Raw genomic sequence first — 23,119 nt, forward strand, 5'->3', positions numbered from 1 at the left:
CTCTATCGCTTTAAGGTTTGCTGCTAACTTAGTATCCGCTTCAGTTTTTCTCGCGTTTATCTCTTCCAGTTCAGTTGCTATAGCTGCCAACTTCTTTTCGATTGCAGTCTCTGTTTCCCCTGCTCCACGTTTCAAAGATTCAAACTCTTGAATCGTAATTTTAATCTTTGAACCAGATGATTCGTCATGTTTCTTGCTCTCTTGCTTCTGAGATATCATCTTCATCTCTTCCCGGACTTTCTCTTCAGCTGATTTCGCCTCTTCGACTTCTCTTATAACAAGCTCTAGTCTCTTTTCAGCTTCCTCTGCAGCTATCATTGCGGTCTCGGTTTCTTTCTTCAAGCTCTCTATCTTTCTATTCATGTTTTCAGCTTCGTTTCTTGCTTCCATAGCTTCTGATTTCATTTGCTCCAGTTTCAAGCTCTCTTCCTTTAGAGCTTCCATCTTTTTTGCTTCCTCAATCTCTAACCTCTCTGCTTCTTTCTGCTGAAGCTCTTCACGTTCTCTTCTCAAGTCTTCTAGCTCCATCCTGAGAGAATTCACCAAGCTTCGGAGAGAGGACTCGTCATCAGCTGCTTCCTGTAGCCTCATCGTAGCCTCGTTAAGCTCATTTGTAATGATTTTAACCGTGTTCATCTCAGATTCATGAGCTTTCTTCATCGCCTCCCGTAAAATATCAATCTCTGAGGTTGTCTCTAATAGTTTGGCCTCAAGAGTTCTTGAGAGCTCAGGCTCATATTCTTTCCTCAAGACTAGAAGTTTCTTCTCTGCCTCTTCAACAGCAGTTCTGTAACATTCTCGTAAATCGTCTTTCTCCTTAACAATATTGGCGTGCTCCTGCAGATTCTGAGCGGCCGCTAGCTTGAGCTGATGAATAGCATCTTTCATATCTGAAATCTCCTTAGAAAGCTCGTTAACCTTAGCAGAGTTGGCTTGGAGTGCACGTTGGGCTTCTGCAGCCTGGTTTAAGGCTGTGGTTTTGAAGTCCATAGCAGAATCAAAGCTCTGTCTGATTTTGTTGAGTTGTTGCTTTGCAGCATCAAGTTCAACGGTGGTAGAGAGATATTGTTCTCTAGCAATGTCAAGTTCATGATGGTGAGGAGGAGAGCCATGAGACTTATCATGCTCAAGCTGTTCTTCACGCTGTTGGACAGTTTCTTTGGTGTCAATAGCGGATTGCTTAGACTTGTTGACTGTCTCAAGTTTGTTTTTAAGATCATCCATCGTCTTCTTTGCCTTTGAAAGATCAGCAAGAGCACGTGATCTAGTGCTCTCAGCGTTGTCTAGCTTTTGCTTGATCTTGATGAATTCCTTGTGGACTAGCATTAGCTGTGTTTCTTTATCGCAAACGTTCTGAATTATATCAAAAGAAAATGTTTAATTTTGCCTACATACAATCCATTACATAAAAAAATCTCTAGAAACATGATACAACCCGTTCTTGATCAGACATTTATGATCACATGAAGTTGTTATTAAATTAATTACCTCAGAGGAAAGGCGAGACCTCCTTGGAGTACTTCTTTGCCTAGATACAACTTCTCCGAACAAGCTCACCGCAGCTTTTACCGATTGGAACGGTGCTCTTGTGTCTATCTCTCCCACCTCCATCGTCCTCGGAGATTCAGGACCTTTTTGTACTCTAATGTTCACCATTATCTACTAGTTTTTTCTTCTGCCTCTACCTACACAAACATTTTCACACAAACCAAAGAAAACATGAATCATAGATGAAACAAATATCATAATCCTCACATGATCGTCATACTATAATCCCCATTTTTGTATCATAAACTCAATAAAACTAATAACCACAATAAGAGATTTTACATAGCAACATCGTGAAGACATGCATAACAACAATCAATAGCGTGATTGGAAGAGATTAGATGAATCGAAAGGAGACAATGTACGTACCTCGAGTTTCTCTGTCTTCGTGTTCTTGTGTTTGCTTTTTTTCTTATTGTCTTCTTCTTATATAATCTCTTTCTTCCTTTACAATAACGGGATTTTTGATTGGTTATTAATCCATTTTGTCTCTTCGATCTATTTATAGAAACTTAGTTGATGGCACGACACCTTTCCTTCTTCTGTCTGCACCCACGTCTCTCTGTCTCAAATCTCCTTTTTTAATTTATTTTATTTATGAACTTTTAAGAACTCATAAAATTTTCAATTCCCCCACAAGTTTTCATCAGCATGTTATAAGAAAAAATAACTAAAATAAAACAAATTCTGGTTACAACAATTACAAAACATATTTATCTTATATATAGATGGCTACGTAAATCTGAGCATTGTAGAGATTTTTGGGTTGATAATGTTGTAAAACATAATTAGAGGTCGAATTAGAAATATTCCATAACTATAGGGTCTCTTTACTTATTATAAGTAAATATGCAACACCGCTTTCAAGGAATCTGATTAATGACAGTCCAAGTTGTTTGACAAATTGACTTCACACTATTATGACCAGCTTAATCCCCTCACGTGGTCGTCACGTGGCCGTGATCGGACTCGGAGCCGCCGGACTCGTAGCGGNAAAAATTTTATTTATGACTTTTAAGAAGAACTCGTAAAAATTTCAATTTCCCCCCAAGTTTTCATCAAAATGTTATAAGAAAAAATAACTAAAATAAAACAAATTCTGGTTACAACAATTAAAAAACAAACATATTTTATCTTATATGTGGAGGCTACGTAAATTTGAGCATTGTAGAGATTTTTAGATTGATAATGCTTGATAATGTTGTAAAACATAATTAGAGGTCGAATTAGAAATATTCAATAACTATAGGGTCTCTTCAATTATTATAAGCAAATATGCAACACCGCTTTTAAGGAATCTGATTAATGACAGTCCAAATTGTTTGACAAATTGACTTCACACTATGACCAGCTTAATCCTCTCACGTGGTCGTCACGTGGCCGTGATCGGACTAGGAGCCGCCGGACTCGTAGCAGCTCGAGAGCTTTGCCGTGAAGGTCACACCGTCGTCGGTTTCGAGCGTGAGAAACATGTTGGAGGACTATGGATGTACACCGATCGAGTCGAACTCGACTCACTTAGCGTTGACCCGGATCGAACCGTCGTCCACTCGAGCGTCTACGAATCCCTCCGCACCAATCTACCACGAGAATGTATGGGTTTCAGTGACTTTCCGTTCGTAACTAGATCCGGAGACGGCGACCCGAGACGGTACCCGGACCACAGGGAAGTCTTGATGTACCTTCAAGATTTCGCCAAGGAGTTCAAGATCGACGAAATGGTCAGATTCGAGACGGAGGTTTTGTGTGTGGAGCCGACGGAGAAGGATAGCCGTAGATGGAGAGTTCAGTTTAAGAGCTCTAGTGGTGTCTCCGGCGAAGAAACCTTCGACGCGGTCGTTGTTTGCAATGGTCACTACACTGAGCCTCGTATTGCTCATATTCCTGGTAAGTAATTTTGTTTGGTTTAATTAAAAAAGTGTGATTAGTATGTAATCAGTGGTTGGTTAATTTCTTAATTATCTCGTTTTTAAGTCTTTTAGGGATAGATTCATGGCCAGGAAAGCAGTTCCATAGCCACAATTATCGGATTCCAGATCAATTCAAAGATCAGGTCTTTTGTCAAAATCTATTAGTTTACCTAATAATCTTAGCTCTTTATACTTATAGTTTCGTTTAAGATCTCTACGTTGATTGTGGTTTGACATGTTTATAGGTAGTGATAGTGATAGGTGGTCAAGCTAGTGGAAACGACATTAGCAGCGACATAGCTAGCATGGCAAAAGAAGTCCATATCTCAGCTAAAGGGGTTACATCCGAGTCGTACAGTGGTTACAACAACCTACGGCTACATCCCCCGGTAGATAAATTATGAAAAAAAAGACAGTTTGAGAATATGAGTATGATCTCATTTGATTTCTTAAAAATTCCTTTGATGTAGATATATCGCGCCCGCGAGGATGGTTCGGTGGTATTCAAAAACGGGAAAGTGGTTTTTGCTGATGCAATAGTTCATTGCACTGGTTACAAGTATCATTTCCCGTTTCTTAAAACCAACGGTTATGTGACTGTTGAGGATAACCGTGTTGGACCGCTCTACAAGCATGTTTTCCCACCCGCACTTGCCCCTGGGATCTCCTTTATTGGTTTACCTTTCATGGTTAGTATTACTAATACATGTTAGATAGAATGGTAGATTTTAAGAGATTTAGAATGTTTGGATAATTTTGAATATACACTTTTATAAGAAAAGAACGTTAGGATAATATTTGATTATCTTTGAAGCTATTCATAAGGCAGTAATTAACATTATTGAATTACATGATGGTATAATGTCTTAGATCTTCTCACAAGTGGGTTGTTTTTTGATTTTGGGCTCATTACTTGGTTTGACCTTTGTTCTTTAACTTGTTACAATCCAGGGACTTCAGTTCTTTATGTTTGAAATCCAGAGCAAGTGGGTTGCTTCAGTTCTGTCGGGACAGGCTAAGCTTCCTTCAGAGGATAAGATGATGGAAGAGGCTATAGCTTTCTACGCGAAGCTTGAAGATTTGGGGATCCCTAAGAGATATACACATTTTCTAACCGATCCTCAAGGGAATCCAATGCTCGGGAATTTTAAACCGGAGGATAAAGTTGTGATTTCTCAAAGCGATTATTTCAACTGGATAGCGGAACAGTGTGGTTGCGCTTCCATAGAACCTTGGAGAGAGCGACTATACAGTGTCGCCATCAAGAAAGTTTTCTTTGGTGGAGATTGTTATCGCGATCGATGGGACGCTGATCAACTCATTGAAGAAGTGTACCGCGAATTCGCCAAATTGAAATAAGATTGTTCTTCTTAGTTGATCCAGTCCGGAAGATGATTGAAACGTGACAAAGGGAACAGTCACAATCTGAAATATCGGGAACTGTTATTTGTTAAGTTGAGTACTAGTGGACACATTCATAATAAAAGTTGTAAACATGATCAATGATTCAATGATTTTTTGTTATTTAAGGTGTTAGTTAAAAGCAATGTTTTAGATACCGGACCGGACCGGCGGTCGAACCACGTTCACCCGCGAACCGGCAGCATACCCGGGTTGGATTAATATCAAAACCCAAAGAAAATTGAACCGGTAACAAAACCATATCAACCCGCCAAAAACCCAAAAACCGGTGAACCATTGAACCGGATAAAACCGGGTTCTAACTTTTTTTTTTTGTAAAAACGAGTGCAATTAATTACCTTTCTAGTTTTATTTTTAGCAGTAGGGTTTCTTAAAATAAAAAGTCCTGTAATTAAACTTTTTACTTTTCATACTAGTTTTTTTTCTTTTATTTTGAGTTCTCTGCAACTCACACCGCAAATCTTCAAAATTAAGGTAATTTTATTGAAACCAATTATTTTGATAATAAAAGATGTTTGATCAGTGCATGTTTTGGTAATCAATTTGGTGTTCATTTTTTTCTCTAGTGTACATAATAGAAGAGAATGATTACTAAAATATTTTATTGGTAATAGTTAGTTTGTTACACTTTAAATTTATTATTTTAAAAAAAAATTATGATTATTGAAGTATTTTATTTGGTGTAACCAATTATATCATAGTTGTAAGCATTGAAAAAAAAAATAGAAAACATATCCTTCATTATTATTTATAAAAATATCATCAAAATCAATTGAACCCGGTTGACCCCGGTCGAACCGTATTAACTCATGACATAAGTTTTCCCGGTTCAGTTATCATAGTTTTTATTGAACGATTACCAATTATCGAAAATAAAAATCCAAACTTTTTGTTTTATTACCGCAAATCATTCCAAACCAAAAGCCAAAGATACCGTAACGACATAAACACACATTTTTATAGAAAATATGAACCAAATGCAATCATGTAATATAGAGAGTCACAATAAGTTTCTTCCCATTTTACTCCTCGACATCGACATCAACGTTGACTTCTTTGGGTTCACCCGGAGTCACCTCCGGTGTTTCTGTCACAACGGGTTCTTCCTCCACTGTCTTTGGTGCAACGTCAATCTCACTCGCCTATAAAATCACATAAATTGATTGAAAACATTCTTAATTGTAAAAAAAAACGTACAAATATATTTGTTAAAAGGCTTTCCGGGCCGGACGAGCTAAGCCCAAAAAACTCTATTACCCAAACGGACTGAGCTTGAAAAGCCCAATTTTTTCTGAATATATATATTTAAGCTCGAGCTCGATGTTTTTCAGGACTGGCCGGACCAGCCTGCGGGCTTTAGCCCTAATCTAAATATATTAAACGAAAATTGCGCTCGAACGAGTCTTTTTGCTTATAGTTTATGTATATTATAACCAAACACCCCATGTCACATAGATGTGACTTGTAAGACAATATTACCTTGTATAACGACATTATTACTTTTTCTTCTATTCAAGTCAATATGCCGCTTTAAGATATTTTAAAAGTATATATTATTATTTTAACAAAAACATTATCTACATATATATATGTTTTTTTAAATACATACTTTTAAATCAATTTATATAACTGGTTAAAAAAACAACAAGCATTCCATAATAATAAGTATTAAAATTTTAGTTCTTGAAAATCTGAACTTTTTCCAGGAACTGGGGTCAAACTCGGAACATAGGAACAATGATGAATAAAATCTTCAGCTTCAACGTCTATTTGAATCTTCGTCAACGCATTGCCCCTCACAATATAAATGCAAAGCTGTTTATTTTTATCCTTACAACACATGACGAAACTCTTTTTGTAAACACTATCGATGAAGTAACTTGGACGAAAGCCCATAGAAATAGGTATAGAAACCGTCATGAAGTTTATCCACGTTACATGCTCCCCATCGTCATTATTAATCTTGTTTTTTGTCACCCAAACCTCAATTATATTATTTGCTCCAATGATTCTTTTTAACAATGAAAGCCCATCTTTCTTAAAAGTTGAGAGGGCTGGCAAATTGTAAGAGTTCGTATTCCACGGTAGAACACAAAAAACTTTAGACACTTCTTTCGAAAAATCGAAACTTTTGATAAGATATTTATCAGTCTTATAATCAAAAACAGCCCAATATAAATTTCCATTCAAAGACACATCAGTACCTGTGCGGATACGTACTTCAGGAGAAAAATTTGTACACTTCCACTCATTATTTTCTAACTCGTAGATATCAGTTTTTCTCGCATTATTTGAACCCAAGATGTTGTAAACCTTCTCAGGTTTACCACTATCATATCCTATGCCACGAAATATGAAACCTTTGTCTTTACCCTCGATCCATCTTGTTTGTCTTAACCACGGGTTCCAAATCCCAGCTTTATTATGCCATGACCACGAGTCACAAAACAATAAGCCATCACAAGAAAAGAAGTTTGTACGCAAGGCATTATTAAAATAAGGAATATCTAAAGGTAACTCATGCATCCTTATCTTTGGATCATTGCTGAGATTGACGCTTAACGAATACATCTTGGAATCCGTCCATATGAAAAATTGAGAACGTACATGAACCGAGTGGATGAATGATTTGCTTTTGAAAAGTGTGTACCATTGTTTGCAAATGATTTTGAATCGGATTACAGATAGAAGCGGAACAAGATAGAGTATTTCTTCTACCAATTCCCATGGAAGTTGTACATGCATCATTTGGTTTCCGCTGTAACCATGAACCTAACAACTTAATATGCAATATATAAATTCTAAACAAAAAAAGTTAACTAGGGAAAAAAAAGATTTTTAATTAAAGAATATAATCTTACATCTTATAAATTAAGCTAAATTTACCTTCTCCAAGATAAGACATAATATATATCTTACATCTTCATAATATAGTTGTAGCAATTAATGTAAAATTGAAATAATCTAGCTACTTTAATGTAATTGACATATAGATATAATATAGATTAACTATAAAAAAAGGAATATTGATTTTTTTTCTTAGTTGAAATAATCAAAGGTTATGTTTTAACTAAATTAAGAAAAAAAAATCTAGCTTAATTTTCATAATATTCATATATATATATATATATATATATATATATATCCCCTATATAATATTACATAAGTATACAAATTTTCTTTGTAAACTATATAATATTTATAGGTTGGTTACAAAATAGGTTATAGATTAAATATAAGTTGGTTACAAAAATTGGTTATACACTTAAGAATATCCTAAAAAGTCATTTGATATCATCTAACTTACCATATTAATTTCTTTTATTAAATTATTCATCAAGTAAAATCTTTTGATGAAAAAACTAAATTATCATATTATTAATTATAATTAAAAAATAATTTTATTTCTAGATATACCATAAGTTAAATTTTTAAAAACAAATATAAATTGTTCAATCTAAAAACTATTCAAGCTTTAGTAATATTATTCTTTAAAAATAATATCTATTGAATTAAAATTTTTACTGAGTAATGGGTCAAAAATTGAATTTATATTCAATTTCATTTTTTTGTTGAATTTTATATAATATAATAAACTTTAAATAATTTATTTTGAAATATTTTCAAAATATTGAAATTTGATATTTTAAAGAATATCATAAATATTTAATAGATCAAAAAGTTAGAAACTATAGACTTCTAATTTGATTTGGTATAGCAAATGGTCAATAATATGAACTAAATGCAATCATGTAATATAGAGAGTCACAATAAGTTTCTTCCCATTTCACTCCTACATCAACGTTGAATTCTTCGGGTTCACCCGGAGTCACCTTCGGTGTTTCTGTCACAACGGGTTCTTCGGGCTGCTTGGTCTCCACCGTCTCCACCACTGGTTCTTCCTCCACTGTTTTTGGTGCAGCGTCAATCTCACTCGCCTATAAAATCACATAAATTGATTAAAAACATTCTTAATTGTAAAGAAACACTGCATCTCATTTTTTTTTCTAAAGACGGACATAAATGATCTGATCAGATTGATTAAAAAAAAATAGAAACTTTACCACAAGGCTGGCGTCCAATTCAGAACCTAGAATTGCTGAAGAAGAAAAGAATTTGTATGTGTTATGAGATTCTTTGTTGAGTGAATATATTTGAGCAATGAGGGGGAGGTTATATATTTATAGCAGAAGCAATGTGTTGCAAAGTGATAATAATGATTGTTTTTAACAAATTAGTCAATTTAAATATGGAAAAAATGTCATTAAAATCACAAACTTTCAAATTGTGGCCATTTTAATCACCCATTTTAATCACGAACTTCTGTTGGCTTACCGTTTAAAACACCAAATTTTGTTGACTAGGACGGAAAAACATGTCGTTAAATTCCTAAACGGAGCAATTAGCCAGCGTTAAGAGGTCGTTAATCCTCCCCCCTTAGTGTCAAAACGACACCATTTTAAATCGATCAATCACAACAAAAATCCCCAATTCGCATTGTAATCCCTAATTCTCATTTCCCCAATTTGATTTTTCGATTAACCCTAATTTTCGAATTTCTCCAATCGATTTCTCAGTCCCAAATGCCGAAAGTGAGAAATAAAGGTATGATATTGTTTGTTGGAGCTCCATCGGAAGATGAATCACAAAGTTTAATTGTGTTTGATCGAAACCCTTTAGGGGAAGCTCCTCGAGTTGATGATGGAGTTCGAGCTCCACTGCAAGACGTTGCAGTTTCTAATGTCAGAGGTGTATGCGTATATGAATCTGTTGTTGGAGATAAAGGAAAGATAGATAGAGGTGGAGCTTCACGTCGGCGTCAAAAACGGAAAAAAAAAGTGATGAAGATGACGAAGATAAGCCTCCAGTGGAGCATGATAGTGACGATGACTGCGCAGTTTATGGAGATGAAGATTGCAATGATGTTGATGATGCAGTAGGTGGTGGAGATGAAGAAGCTAATGTCAAAGAAGCTAATGCTGATGAAGCTGCTCTTGAAGAAACTAACTTCAACATCGAAGATGATTTCCCCTGAGATGGTTAGAACAGAAGAAGCTGGTTCCGATTCTTATAGTGGTGATGATATATGGGACGACGACAAGATACCGGATCCTTTGTTGTCGGACGACGAAGATGAAATCGAAGAAGAAGACAAAGACGAGGCACCTCCTAAAGATTGTTCTGATCCGGAGTCTTTGCTAGCGGTGGCGAAAACATACAACTCTCCTGAAGACTTCAAGCTTGTCGTGTTGATGTACTCTTTGATGACAAGGTACGACATTAAGCTCTATAGGTCTAATGCTTTTTTGGTTGGTGCAAAGTGTTACTATGTTGATGAGGATGGTGTTAAGTGTCCTTGGAGAGTGTATTGTTCATATGAGAAGAGGAAACATAAGATGCAAATTAGAGTTTATGTGAATGAGCATATATGTGTTAGATCAGGATATTCAAAAATGTTGAAGAGGTCTTCTATAACATTTTTGTTTGAGGAAAGGCTGAGACTGAATCCAAAGCTTACAAAATATGAGATGGCTGCTGAGATTAAGAGGGAGTATAACTTAGAAGTAACTCCAGATCAGTGTGCAAAGGCGAAGACCAAAGTGATGAGTGCAAGAAAGGCCAGTCATGAATCACATTTTGCAAGAATATGGGATTATTAAGCAAAGGTATTGAATCAGAACAAAGGCTCAGAATTTGAGATTGAGACAGTTCCTGGGCCAGTAATTGGAAGCAAACATAGGTTTTACCGGTTGTATATCTGTTTTAAAGCTCAAATGGAAACATGGAAACAAACTTGTAGACCTATCATAGGAGTAGATGGAGCTTTTTTAAAAATGGGATATAAAAGGGCATGTTCTAGCTGCAGTTGGAAGGGATGGGGACAATAGGATTGTTCCTTTGGCTTGGGCAGTTGTAGAAATAGAAAATGATGATAACTGAGACTGGTTATTGAGACATCTCTCTGCAAGTTTGAGTCTGATTACAACGACACCTCTAGCTCTCATTTCTGATAAACAATCGGTAAGTATGATACTTTCACTTTCATATTTTTATTTTTGTTGTCTCGGGTTTCATTTTGAGACCTTATTGACTAATTACACTTCATAATTATTTTTTGCATGGTCTAGTTAAAGCAATCAGTAACATCCTTCCACAAGCTGAGCATCGACAATGTGCAAAACACATAATGGATAATTGGAAGCGAGACAGTCACGACCAAGAACTACAACACATTTTTTGGAGGATAGCACGCAGCTACACCACAGGTCAGTTCAATGACAATATGGCAGAACTCAAGCATTACAATCCTCAAGCATACAACTCTCTACAACTTACAAATCCAATAACATGGTCAAGAGCTTTTTTCAAGATTGGTATCTGCTGTAATGACAATCTTAACAATCTCAGTGAGTCATTCAATAGGACTATTAGACAAGCCAGGAGAAATCCTTTGCTGGATTTGCTTGAGGACATAAGAAGACAGTGCATGGTCAGAAATGCAAAGAGGTTTATCATAGCTGATAATAGGTTGAAGACACGGTTCACCAAAAGAGCTCATGCTGAGATTGAAAAAGCAATTGCTGGAGCCCAATATTGCGAGAGATATATGGCTAGAAACAACATACATGAGGTATGTCAGAATGGTGTAGGTTATAGTGTTGATATGGATGCAAGAAGTTGTGGATGCAGGAAGTGGCAGATGGTTGGCATCCCATGTTCTCATGCTACAAGTATGATAATAGGGAAAAAAGAGAAGGTTGAAGATTATGTCAGCGACTACTACACAAAGAAAAGGTGGCGAGAGACATACCTTGATGGTATTAGGCCTGTGCAAGGGATGCCATTGTGGCCTAGATTGAACTGGTTGCCTGTATTGCCACCACCATGGAGAAGAGGAAATCCCGAAAGACCTTCTATGCTAGGAGGAAAGGAAGAAATGAATCTTCGTCTTCTTCAAATACCAAGAAGATGTCAAGGGAAAAAAGAATAATGACATGCTCTAACTGTCATCAAGAAGGCCACAACAAGCAAGCTTGCAAAAATCCAACTGTTGTTAGTGTGCCAAAGAGACCAAGAGGAAGACCACGAAAATATCAGGTTTTTCTGATTTTTTGTCAACTTAAGCTTACAAATATAAGTGTTTGTTTCAGTTTTTTTTACTTACACTTCTATTAGGAACCACAACCACAAGGATCACAAGCTCATCAAGTACCACAAGTATCTCAACCTCATCAAGTACCATAAGGAGAAGGAGCTCATCAAGTATCGGTTGGATCTCAATCTTCTCAAATACCACAAGGATCAAGAGCACATGTTTCACATGGATCAAGAGCACACGTCTTAAGAGCACACGCATCAAGAGCACACGTGCAAGGACCACAACCGCAAGGACCACAAGGAGAAGGATCACAATCACAAGGACCACAAGGAGAAGGATCACAAAGACAAAGACCACAAACACAAGGATCACAAGGGTAAGGACCAAAGTAGAACCTATTTATGTTGTCAAGCATTTGTTTTGTTTCGTTTTGTTGTCTTGGGTTTTTTGGTTTGTTGTCAAAACAAATCTTGCAACAAAGTCTTTCATTGCCAAACTACCATTACAAAGTCACATTACCACAAACACAAAATACAATACAAAAGACTCTAGTAACCAAGAACAAATTTCTGGTTTTTGGTTTTAAGAAGAAGGATCACAATGGCAATGACACTAAAAGTAAGATATACCAAGCACAATGAGCTCATCAACTTCCATTTCTTAGTGTCTCTTTTGATCAACATTCCATCTTCCTTCAGTTCTTCGATCTTTTCCTTCAAATCTTCAATCTCTCTGCCAATGATTGAAAATTTTGGTAAAGCATCTACAACCTCCTCGTATACACCTTCTTCAACCCGTTTAAACAAATGGTCCTGAAAAACAAAAACTTGAATCAAAACTCAAAAACACACAAAAGCAAAACAATTCTATTACATACATCTGCTCTGTTTGGACAGCGAAAGAAAGGTCTTCCTGGGTTTGCTTGCGTGTTCGATGTGTAGAGAACAACATCTAAGCCGTAATGCCACTTCGAGGGAACACCATGGCATCCGCGGTCTTTCTTTTCACCACATGATTGCCCATAATTGCAACTCATATCTGTTGGGGAATGATATAAGAGTTTTTAATTGAGATAAGAATCGAAAAATCAAATTGGAGAAATGAGAATTAGGGATTTTGTTTTTGAATAAAATCGATTTGGGGATTTTTACCTCCGTTTGCTCGGGTTCAAACAATGTCGTTTTGACACTAACGGGGAAGGTACACCGCGGGGAAAATTATTTATAACCAAAACATTTAAATTATAAGTTGTATTTGTTGGTTAAATATGTTATAATTATATAATAATTGCTAATTTTATTGTTTAAACCGCAATTATAATTTTTTTTTTACATAATATTTATTTAATCAATTTAATTAGATATGTATGTCCTCTGATACCGATAGTATTAACAAAATAATGAAATGATGATTTACCCGTATAACACCGAATCAATGATATTTAAAATTTATATAAATATCGATAAAACTCATCCCGCTATATAACCCCGTCCCGAGATATTTTAAATCGCACCATAGCATTTTAATTTTTAATATATATTGTTTTGTATTATAAATATTAGATTGAGTTGATATGTTATTTATTAAGATTGTTACCATTTACATTTTATAAGATTGGCGCTTTATATAAAGTTTAAATATTATAATATTTAGAATTCTTAAAATGGTTGAGTTTTTCTCATATTTGAAGTTTTGTACCCATATTTTAATATATGCCCGTTTTGAAACATTTGTATTATATCATATGCAGGAAAAATCACAATTTTTATTAACTAAATGTATTATAGAATAATTCAAGATAATTTAAATATAAATTCAAATAAAAATAAAAGGGAATCATATATTTATGTTTGAATAAGATAGAAAGATTTCCTTATTTTTTTAAATCTTACCTATAAATAATTTTGAAATTTTTGGTAACTAATATTAAAGTTAATGCATTGAAGGTTAACTATTTCCAAAATGATTATTTTGTCAAAAGTGCTGCAAAAATATTAGTATAGATGTATTTAAAAAGTTAAGAAATAAATATACTTTTAATTATATATATATATGGTCATTTCAATAATTTAGAATCTATAGTAAGTAAATTGAAAATCTAACATAAGATATATTTTAATATTTTTTGTTATTTCATGACACGTCGATAAAAATGAACATTGTATCATCGACCGAATTCTAGAAGTTAAACTAGACCCAACGCGACTACTCTCAGAAGCAAGGCTCTTTGGCAAAAGTTCGCTTATACGACGTGCATTCATTTATTAAGCAATAAAGCAAGCATTTATCAATGTTTTAAAATTTCTTTAGTAACTTTTGATATGTTGTGGCTTCAATAATTCTTCTTTTTTACTTTACAATGGGATGTTGATGTCTCATGACTTCAATAATTCTTCTTTTTTACTTTACAATGGGATGTTGATGTCTCATGACTTCAATAATTCTTCTTTTTTACTTTACAATGGGATGTTGATGTCTCATGACTTCAATAATTCTTCTTTTTTACTTTACAATGGGATGTTGATGTCTCATGAGAAAAGATATGTTTAATCAGATTTACACACAGTCAATACGATTTGTTACTGACCAATTCTTAATCTAACTAAAATCCCTAAGAACTCTAAATGCTTATTCGTTTAGTTCTCTAAAAATTCTTCTTGAACGACCAAAGAACATGTTTGCCCCAATAACACAATATATATGAATCTCTTATGACATACTTTCCTATTAAAGGATAAGTCCAAATCTTCTTAATAGATATGATAATAACTTATTCTCTAATCAAAGAGTCTCTAAAAGCACAACCACGTCACTCGATATCCGTTACGGTTTCTACGCACGAACCTCTCTTACAGAGTCCTACAGACTAGCCTTGTAGCAATCAAAGTCTTCATGCTTTCATTCGCCCCTTTTTTATTTTAATGTGACAACTCAAGCTCCAAATGTGAATAGTACTAGAATCTTCTAAAACCACAAGCCTCAACCACATTCAGCTACAACATCATCACCAATATCATCATCTCATCATACTCCCCTAGCGTGAGTGCACATTCATATAAAAACAAGGATGAAGACATAAAAGCTGGGAGACACAACAAGCTTCCTATCATGCCTTGTACCAAAAATAATCCTCAAGAGCTGTTATAATATCCGTAGGTTCAACATTTGAAACACAACAATATTGCAACACTTCTTGAAAATTCATCTCATCATGATGAGAGGTTTGCTTAACAACTGCAACTGCAGGATAGTGATTCTTGTGACTTTGAAACTGTTTAGATATAGCTAAGACTCTTGACGATTAATCATTCCAGTCAGCACTATTGGATCTGGTTGATTCAGTTGTGGCTTTTTCTTTTAAAGGTGGTTCTGCAACATGCTTCTGTAGACCCTCAGGTTCAACCCCAACATTTTCTTCAATGATTATCTTCGAGAGATTGCAACATAGGTTGATTTCCTCAGTTTCCTGGATTACTTGATCATATTGTCTTTCATTATGTTCAGAAACCTTAGAGTAAAGATCCTTTTTTAGCAACCCAGACTTTGCAAAAGTGAGTTGGATCGATAAAGCACTTCCTAGCCATCCAAAGCTCCTTGATCTTGTTCTTAAACTTGTAACAAAATGATCTGGCATGACCAGGTTTACCACAATGAAAACATTCATAAACCCTACGTCCTTGCTTGGATTTAGTCCAACCTTTTTGTTTAGGATCGGATATAGATTGAACTCGTGTGTTCTTGGTTAGTGCTACAAGGGCTTCCTGTTGAACCAGTTTTTCCAGAGTACTTGACTCGGTTTCATGGGTTAAATTACTCTTAACAAAGCATACTGATTTATCACGAGACAACAGCTCAACCGTCTCCTCCTTGTGATAACCCAGACCTCGATGTTGGGATCCCACAATTCCCATCGATAAGATTCATCCAGCTTTTGACCTCCATTGTTCAACCTTATGATATTTTTGTGATTTTTATTCAACTCTTTTTCCAACCTTGTCGATCTTTCCTTCTCCAAGCCATACTTCTCTTGTAGATTTTTCAGTTTCTTCTCAAACAGCTCCTTTTCGTATAAATTTTAAGTCTTTTAGGGATAGATTCATGGCCAGGAAAGCAGTTCCATAGCCACAATTATCGGATTCCAGATCAATTCAAAGATCAGGTCTTTGCAATTATATTATTTACTTTAATAATCTTACTTCCTTAAATACTTATAATTTCGTTTAAGATCTCTACGTTGACTGTGGTTTGACATGTTTGTAGGTAGTGATAGTGATAGGTGGTCAAGCTAGTGGAAACGACATTAGCAGCGACATAGCAAGCATGGCAAAAGAAGTCCATATCTCAGCTAAAGGGGTTACATCTGAGTCGTACAGCGGTTACAACAACCTACGGCTTCATCCCCCGGTAGATAAATATGAAATAAAAAGACAGTTAAGAATATGAATATAATCTCATTTTGATTTCTTAAAAATTCCTTTGATGTAGATATATCGCGCCCGCGAGGATGGTTCCGTGGTATTCAAAAAAGGTAAAGTGGTTCTTGCTGATGCAATAGTTCATTGCACTGGTTACAAGTATCATTTCCCGTTTCTTAAAACCAACGGTTATGTGACTGTTGAGGATAATCGTGTTGGACCACTCTACAAGTATGTTTTCCCACCCGCACTTGCCCCTAGGATCTCCTTTATTGGTTTACCTTTCATGGTTAGTATTACTACTACATGTTAGATAGAATGTAGATTTTAAGAGATTTAGAATGTTTGGATAATCTTGAAATATACACTTTTATAAGATAAGAACGTTAGAATAATATTTGAAAATCTTTTGTTATCTTTGAAGCTATGGTCAGGTGTTTGTTATACATGATGGTATAATGTCTTAGTTTAGATCTTCTAACAAGTGGGTTGATTTTGATTTTGGGCTCATTACTTGGTTTGACCTTTGTTCTTTAACTTGTTATAATCCAGGGACTTCAGTTCTTTATGTTTGAAATCCAGAGCAAGTGGGTTGCTTCGGTTCTGTCGGGACGGGCTAAGCTTCCTTCAGAGGATAAGATGATGGAAGAGGCTATAGCTTTCTACGCGAAGCTTGAAGATTTGGGGATCCCTAAGAGATATACACATTTTCTAACCGATCCTCAAGGGAATCCAATGCTCGGGACATTTAAACCGGAGGATGAAGTTGTGATCTCTCAAAGTGATTATTTCAACTGGATAGCAGAACAGTGTGGTTGCGCATCCATACAACGTCGCTATCAAGAAAGTTTTCTTTGGTGGAGATTGTTATCGCGATCGATGGGACGCTGATCAACTCATTAAAGAAGTGTACCGCGAATTTGCCAAATTGAAATCGAACCAAAATTGTTCTTCTTAGTTGTTGATTCATGGAAGGTGTTTGAAACGTGACAAAGGGAACAGTTGCAGTCTGAATATTGGAACTGTAATTTGTTAAGTTGAGAACTAGTGGAGACATTCTTAATAAAAGTTGTAAACATGATCAATGATTCAATGATTTTTCGTTATTTATGAACCAAATGCAAACATGTAATATAGAGAGTCACAGTAAGTTTCTTCCCATGTTACTCCTCGACATCGACATAAACCTTGATTTCTTCAGGTTCAACCGGAGTCACCTCCGGTGTTTCTGTCACAACGAGTTCTTCGGGCTTCTTGGTCTCCACCTTCTCCACCACTGGTTCTTCCTCCACTGTCTTTGGTGCAACGTCAATCTCACTCGCCTATAAAATCACATAAATTGATTAAAAACATTCTTTATTATAAAGAAAAACTGCATCTCATTTTTTTTCTAAAGACGGACATAAATGATCTGATCGTTCACCAAATCCAAACTAAATTGATTAAAAATAAAACTAGTAATATAAAATTTATAATCTTTTGAAGAAAATTTTACATTTATAAAAAAAAGGAAAAAAAAATAGAAACTTTACCACAAGGCTGGCGTCCAATTCAGAACCTAGGATTGCACTACTAGACATTACTGATGAAGAAGAAAAGAAATTGTTTGTGTTATGTGATTCTTTGTTGAGTGAATATATTTGAGCAATGAGGGGGAGGTTTATCTATTTATAGCAGAAGAAGCAATGTGTGTTGCAAAGTTATAATAATGTTTGTTTTTGACAAATTTGTCAACTTAAATATTGTGAATTCTCTAATAATGAACCGTTTGCAGAGGAAAGAGTCGTTTTTTTTTTGTTATATATATTTTTAACTGTGTGGATATCATTTTACACATCATGCCACCTACTTAACTAGATCAGCTGTTCTTTTTTCTTAATAAAATTAAATGTTTATCTATCATCGAATTAGAGTAGTAGCAAATTCGTTACAAAAGAAAAATTTACCTAAATATATTAAAATGAAAATTGCACTCGAATGAGTCTTTTTGCTTATAGTTTATGTATATTATAACATAACACCCTATGCATGTCACATAGATGTAACTTGTAAGACAATATAACGACATGTTATTACTTTTTCTTCTATTCAAGTCAATATGCCTCTTTACGATATTTTGAAAATATTCCATCCGTTTCAAAATATAAGATATTTTAGAGAAGTTTTTTTTGTTTCATAATATATGATGTTTTCAATTTTTTATGCAACTTTTATATTAGTTTAGTATTTTATATTATGCAGTATTGTTTCTGATTGGTTGAACTTGTTAAAAGTAAAGACTTCTTAATCTGCGTGCTTTAGTTAAAACATCCTATATTTTGAAACGGAGGGAGTATATATTATTATTTCAACAAAAATATTATATATATATGTTTTTAATAAGACAATATTTTTAAATCAATTTATATAACTGGTTAAAAAAACAACAAGCATCCCATAATAATAAATATTAATTTTTTTTAGTTCTGAAAATCTGAACTTTTTCCAGGAACTGGGGTCAAACTGGGAACATAGGAACAAATATTAATAAAATCTTCAGCCTCAACTTCTATTTGAATCTTCGTCAACGCATTGCCCCTCACAATATAAATGCAAAGCTGTTTATTTTCATCCATACAACACATGACGAAACTCTTTTTGTAAACACTATCGATGAAGTAACTTATTGGACGAAAGCCCAAAGAAATAGGCATAGAAACCGTCATGAAGTTTATCCACGTTACATGCTCCCCATTGTCATTATTAATCTTGTTTTTTGTCACCCAAACCTCAATTATATTATTTGCTCCAATCATTCTTTTTAACACTGAAAGCCGATCTTTCTTAAAGGTTGAGAGAACTGGCAAATTGTAAGAGTTCGTCGTATTCTTCCACGGTAGAACACAAAAAACTTTATACACTTCTTTCGAAAAATCGAAACTTTCGAAAGATAGTTATCAGTCTCAAAATCAAAAACAACCCAATATAAATTTCCATTCAAAGACACATCAATACATGAGCGGAAATATACTTGAGGAGAAGAATTTGTACACTTCAACTCATTATTTCCTAACTCGTAGATATCAGTTTTTCTCTCATAACTACTTGAACCCAAGATGTTGTAAACCTTTTCAGGTTTACCACTATCATATCCTATGCCACGAAATATGAAATCTTTGTATTTACCCTCGATCCATCTAGTTTGTCTTAACCACGGGTTCCAAATCCCAGCTTAATTAATCCATGACCGCGCGTCACAAAACAATAAGCCATCACAAGGAAGGACGTGTATACCCATGACATTATTATTAGGAATATCTAAAGATAACTCATGCATCCTTATCTTTGGATCATTGCTGAGATTGACGCTTACCGAATACATCTTGGAATGCGTCCATATGAAAAATTGAGGACGTACTACATGAACCGAGTGGTTGTTGATGAATGATTTTCTTTTGAAAAGTGTGTACCATTGTTTGCAAACGATTTTGAATCGGATTAGAGATAGAACCAGAACACGATAGAGTATTTCTTCTACCAATTCCCATGGAAATTGTACATGCATCATTTGGTTTTCACTATAACCATGAAGCTAACAACATAATATGCATAATGCAGTATATAAAATGTAAAGAAAAAAGTTAACTAGGCAAAAAAAAAAGATTTTTAATTAAATAATATAATCTTACATCTTTCAAATTGAGCTAGATTTACCTTCTCCAAGATAAGACATAATATATATATCTTACATCTTCATAATATAGTTGTAGCACTACAAAAAAACAGCTTAAGTAAAATCACTTAAATTGAACCATAAAACTAAATGATAGTATATTAAATTATTTATTTATAATTGATACAAAAATTAAAATGTAACATCAGTTGCAATAACCGATGTCGTTATTAATTTGTGTGGCATCAATTGATTAAACTGATGCAAAACTAAATTAATTTGTATCAATTTTACATATTGATGCAAATATAAAAATTTACATCACTTCAATAATTGATATGTTTATCAATTTATATTAACATCACTTAAAAAAATGATATATGATTTACATCATTAAAAAGTGATGCTGATTAAATTATACTAATTACATCCAAACAAAACTGTATCGGTTCTTAACTTCCTATAAAACTGGTAGTTTAGCATCAGTTTTTAATGACTTCATATCACTTTTTTTTTAATTGCGGAACCAAAAAAAAAAGTCTCTTTTCTTTTCAATTTTATTTTAAATGGGCGTCAGTTTTTTGTTTCTTACCTCCATAATACCATAATTCAAGATATTGTTGAAAACACAATATTCATTTTCCCCACTATTAAGTGAATCCTAACTTCTCTAAAATTCTCTAGAAATCTACGCTTACTTTGCATTATTTAACAGTTTCTTAAAGTTCTTTTTAATATAACTTCTTCTTTTTCTTATTCTTCTTCTTCCTCTTCTTCTTTCTTTTATCAATATACCTTATTAATACATTATTAACTTTACAGTGATTTGCCATTTCGTATGCCATCCAAGCGCAGCGAAAAAAACGAACCATACCACTGTCCCTAGAGCGCCAATCGTTCAAGTCTACGTTTGTGTAACCGGTGAAGAAGATCGTAGAAGTCATCGCAAAAAAAATGTCAACGATGTACAATCCTTAGGCTAAGGTCACAGTGGTTCCATTTACTACAACTTTTGATATCAAGATGATGAAGGATGGTGAGAGAGACCGTGAGAAGAATAAAAACATTTTTCGATGATGTCAATTAATATTTCTAGGATTATGAGACATAGAAGGAGCTGAGCGGGCCTAATGGAGATTATAGTGACATTGATGGAAAGATCTAAAGGATTTTCATCATGAGATTCAAAGGCTATGGTGAATTAGGAAGAAAAGTGTTTATGATTTTGGGATTTTTTTTAATTCTGAACAATGTATTCGTGTTTGTACGAAATTTATGATTTTTATATTATTTTATTTATAATTATTGATTATTAAAAATAGCAAAATTTTTATAATTATTTCTAAAAACTAACAATAAATTTATCGATTATTCATATTTGATTTAATTTAAAATTTTAATTGTAAAATATACAATTGTTTGAATCATTTATTAAAAATGATATTTTCTTAACATCAACTATTTAAAATTCACATAAATATTTAGCATCACTTACTATAACCGGAAAAATATTAAAATCATTTATATTAACTGATGTAAAATTAGTATCATTTTTTGCAATTGATACTTAATAACTTCAAGTACAATAATCGATACAAATATTTGTCTCAACCGATGTGAATTATTTGCATCAGCAAAATATAAATCATTCATTAAAGTGATGTAAATTATTTTTGTATCATTTAAATCTGATGCAAAAATATAATATAAATGATGTAATACCATTTTTTTTTGTAGTGTAGCAATTAATGTAAAATTGAAATAATCTAGCAACTTTAATGTAATTAACATATATATATATATATATAATAGTATAGATTAAATATAAAAAAGGAATATTGATTTTTTTTTCTTAATTGAAATAATCTAAGGTTCTGTTCTAACTAAATTAAGAAACAAAAATCTAGTTTAATTTTTATAATATTTTAATTTAGATTACATTATACTAGATTAGGACCCGCCCGTTGTGTGGATTTAGAGTTTTAAAATAAAATTTAATTTAACAAATAATATAAAGTAAATATTTTTAGTAAGTAAAAACTATCTATACAAGTAAATAGATACACGGAGGTGTCCAATGTGATATTTGATGTAGAAGGTGCGACTCTGCGGTTGAGTCTATTAATCATGTTTTCTTTGAATGTCTTCGCTCGTGTGAAGTTTGAGATTTATCTCCGACCCCGGTCTTATCAGAGGGTTTTCCATATGAGTCGGTGTACTGGAACTTGGATTTTGTTTTATGGAGGGATGCCTCTCAACAGGGTGATCCTGATCAACTTCTTCAATTACCCTGAATTTTATGGGCAATCTGGAAGGCCATAAATTAAAAAGTTTTTCAAGGTTTAGAGATCGAGGTGAATGAAATAATTTCTCAGGCTTTGGGCGATAAGTTAGCCTGGGAAGAGGCGCTCTCTTTTATGGCGGTCATGTCAGCTCCATCTTCGTCTTTGGACGCCCAGATTTCTTCACCTCGTTGTCAGATTGATGGTTCTTGGAAAGCAACCAATGTGCATTCAGGATTGGACTGGTGGTGTTGCATTGGTAAGGAGCGAACCTTGTTGTTGGGGGCCAAGTCTCTAAGACGGAGCCCCTCCCCCCTGCATTCGGAGTTGGAAGCATTGTACTGGGCCATGGAGCGGATATGTGCTGTAGGGATCGCTTGTCAACATTTCGAGACTGATTGTGCTGAGTTACTCACTATGGTTCAGTCCCCTAAACATTTGTCGTTCTTCTCCAATGTGCTCGATGAGTTCAACTCGTTGGAGTCCTTCCAAATATTCTCCATCTCTTGGATCCTGCGTGCGTCAAATACGAAGGTGAATTGTCTTGTATGTGCTTCGCGCTCTCTTATCCATGAAGTTTCTTTTGTAAACCCCTTCCCTCCGGCTTGGGCAACTAATCAAAGAATTTTCTTTTAATTTATTGTTTGCATGAAAAAAAAGTAAACATATACATTTTTAGTTAAGAAAATAGTTGTAGATGACTTCAAATTTATTAAAATTAAATTAAATTTAACAAAGAATATATATTTATTTAATTCTTTTCGTAAGTAAAACAATGTATAAAAGTAAAG

At 34.2% G+C, this 23,119-nt stretch overlaps 4 protein-coding genes and 2 pseudogenes across 4 annotated transcripts in view; 3 read left to right on the forward strand and 3 right to left on the reverse strand.

The window, feature by feature from the left end:
- Positions 1–2,006, reverse strand: part of LOC104743242 (WEB family protein At1g12150-like) — a 3,267-nt gene extending 1,261 nt beyond the window's left edge. Inside the window, exons 1-3 of the mRNA XM_019235439.1 lie at positions 1,918–2,006; positions 1,489–1,685; positions 3–1,353 (exon numbers count right to left, since the gene is read on the reverse strand). Of these exons, the coding sequence (XP_019090984.1) occupies positions 3–1,353; positions 1,489–1,656 (1,519 nt within the window). The 5' untranslated portion in view covers positions 1,657–1,685; positions 1,918–2,006. The remainder of the gene's footprint in view (positions 1–2; positions 1,354–1,488; positions 1,686–1,917) is intronic.
- Positions 2,873–4,966, forward strand: LOC104739869 (flavin-containing monooxygenase FMO GS-OX-like 1). The gene is made up of 5 exons (XM_010460338.2): positions 2,873–3,435; positions 3,531–3,601; positions 3,704–3,847; positions 3,929–4,147; positions 4,410–4,966. The coding sequence occupies exons 1-5, from the start codon at positions 2,892–2,894 to the stop codon at positions 4,815–4,817; spliced, it is 1,386 nt and encodes a 461-aa protein (XP_010458640.1). The 5' UTR covers positions 2,873–2,891; the 3' UTR covers positions 4,818–4,966.
- On the reverse strand, positions 6,549–7,628 carry LOC104743243 (putative F-box/kelch-repeat protein At1g12170). Its single transcript, XM_010464350.1, has one exon. It carries the CDS (start codon positions 7,626–7,628, stop codon positions 6,549–6,551), a length of 1,080 nt encoding a protein of 359 aa, XP_010462652.1.
- Positions 11,164–11,871, forward strand: LOC104743244. The gene has a single exon (XM_010464351.1). The coding sequence runs from the start codon at positions 11,164–11,166 to the stop codon at positions 11,869–11,871; it is 708 nt and encodes a 235-aa protein (XP_010462653.1).
- LOC104743245 lies at positions 15,612–17,352 on the forward strand (annotated as a pseudogene).
- On the reverse strand, positions 18,854–19,941 carry LOC109128641 (annotated as a pseudogene).

This window comes from Camelina sativa, chromosome 14 (assembly GCF_000633955.1).
Source record: "Camelina sativa cultivar DH55 chromosome 14, Cs, whole genome shotgun sequence".
In the NCBI taxonomy this organism is placed as follows: Eukaryota; Viridiplantae; Streptophyta; class Magnoliopsida; order Brassicales; family Brassicaceae; genus Camelina; species Camelina sativa.

Coding starts and splice junctions, on each gene's coding strand:
- LOC104743244 (XM_010464351.1), top strand. CDS start 11,164: ATGGCAGAACTCAAGCATTACAATCCTCAAGCATACAACTCTCTACAA.
- LOC104743243 (XM_010464350.1), bottom strand. CDS start 7,628: ATGATGCATGTACAACTTCCATGGGAATTGGTAGAAGAAATACTCTAT.
- LOC104739869 (XM_010460338.2), top strand. CDS start 2,892: ATGACCAGCTTAATCCTCTCACGTGGTCGTCACGTGGCCGTGATCGGA. Junction 3,602..3,703: donor CAGATCAATTCAAAGATCAG/GTCTTTTGTCAA, acceptor ACATGTTTATAG/GTAGTGATAGTGATAGGTGG. Junction 3,848..3,928: donor ACCTACGGCTACATCCCCCG/GTAGATAAATTA, acceptor CCTTTGATGTAG/ATATATCGCGCCCGCGAGGA.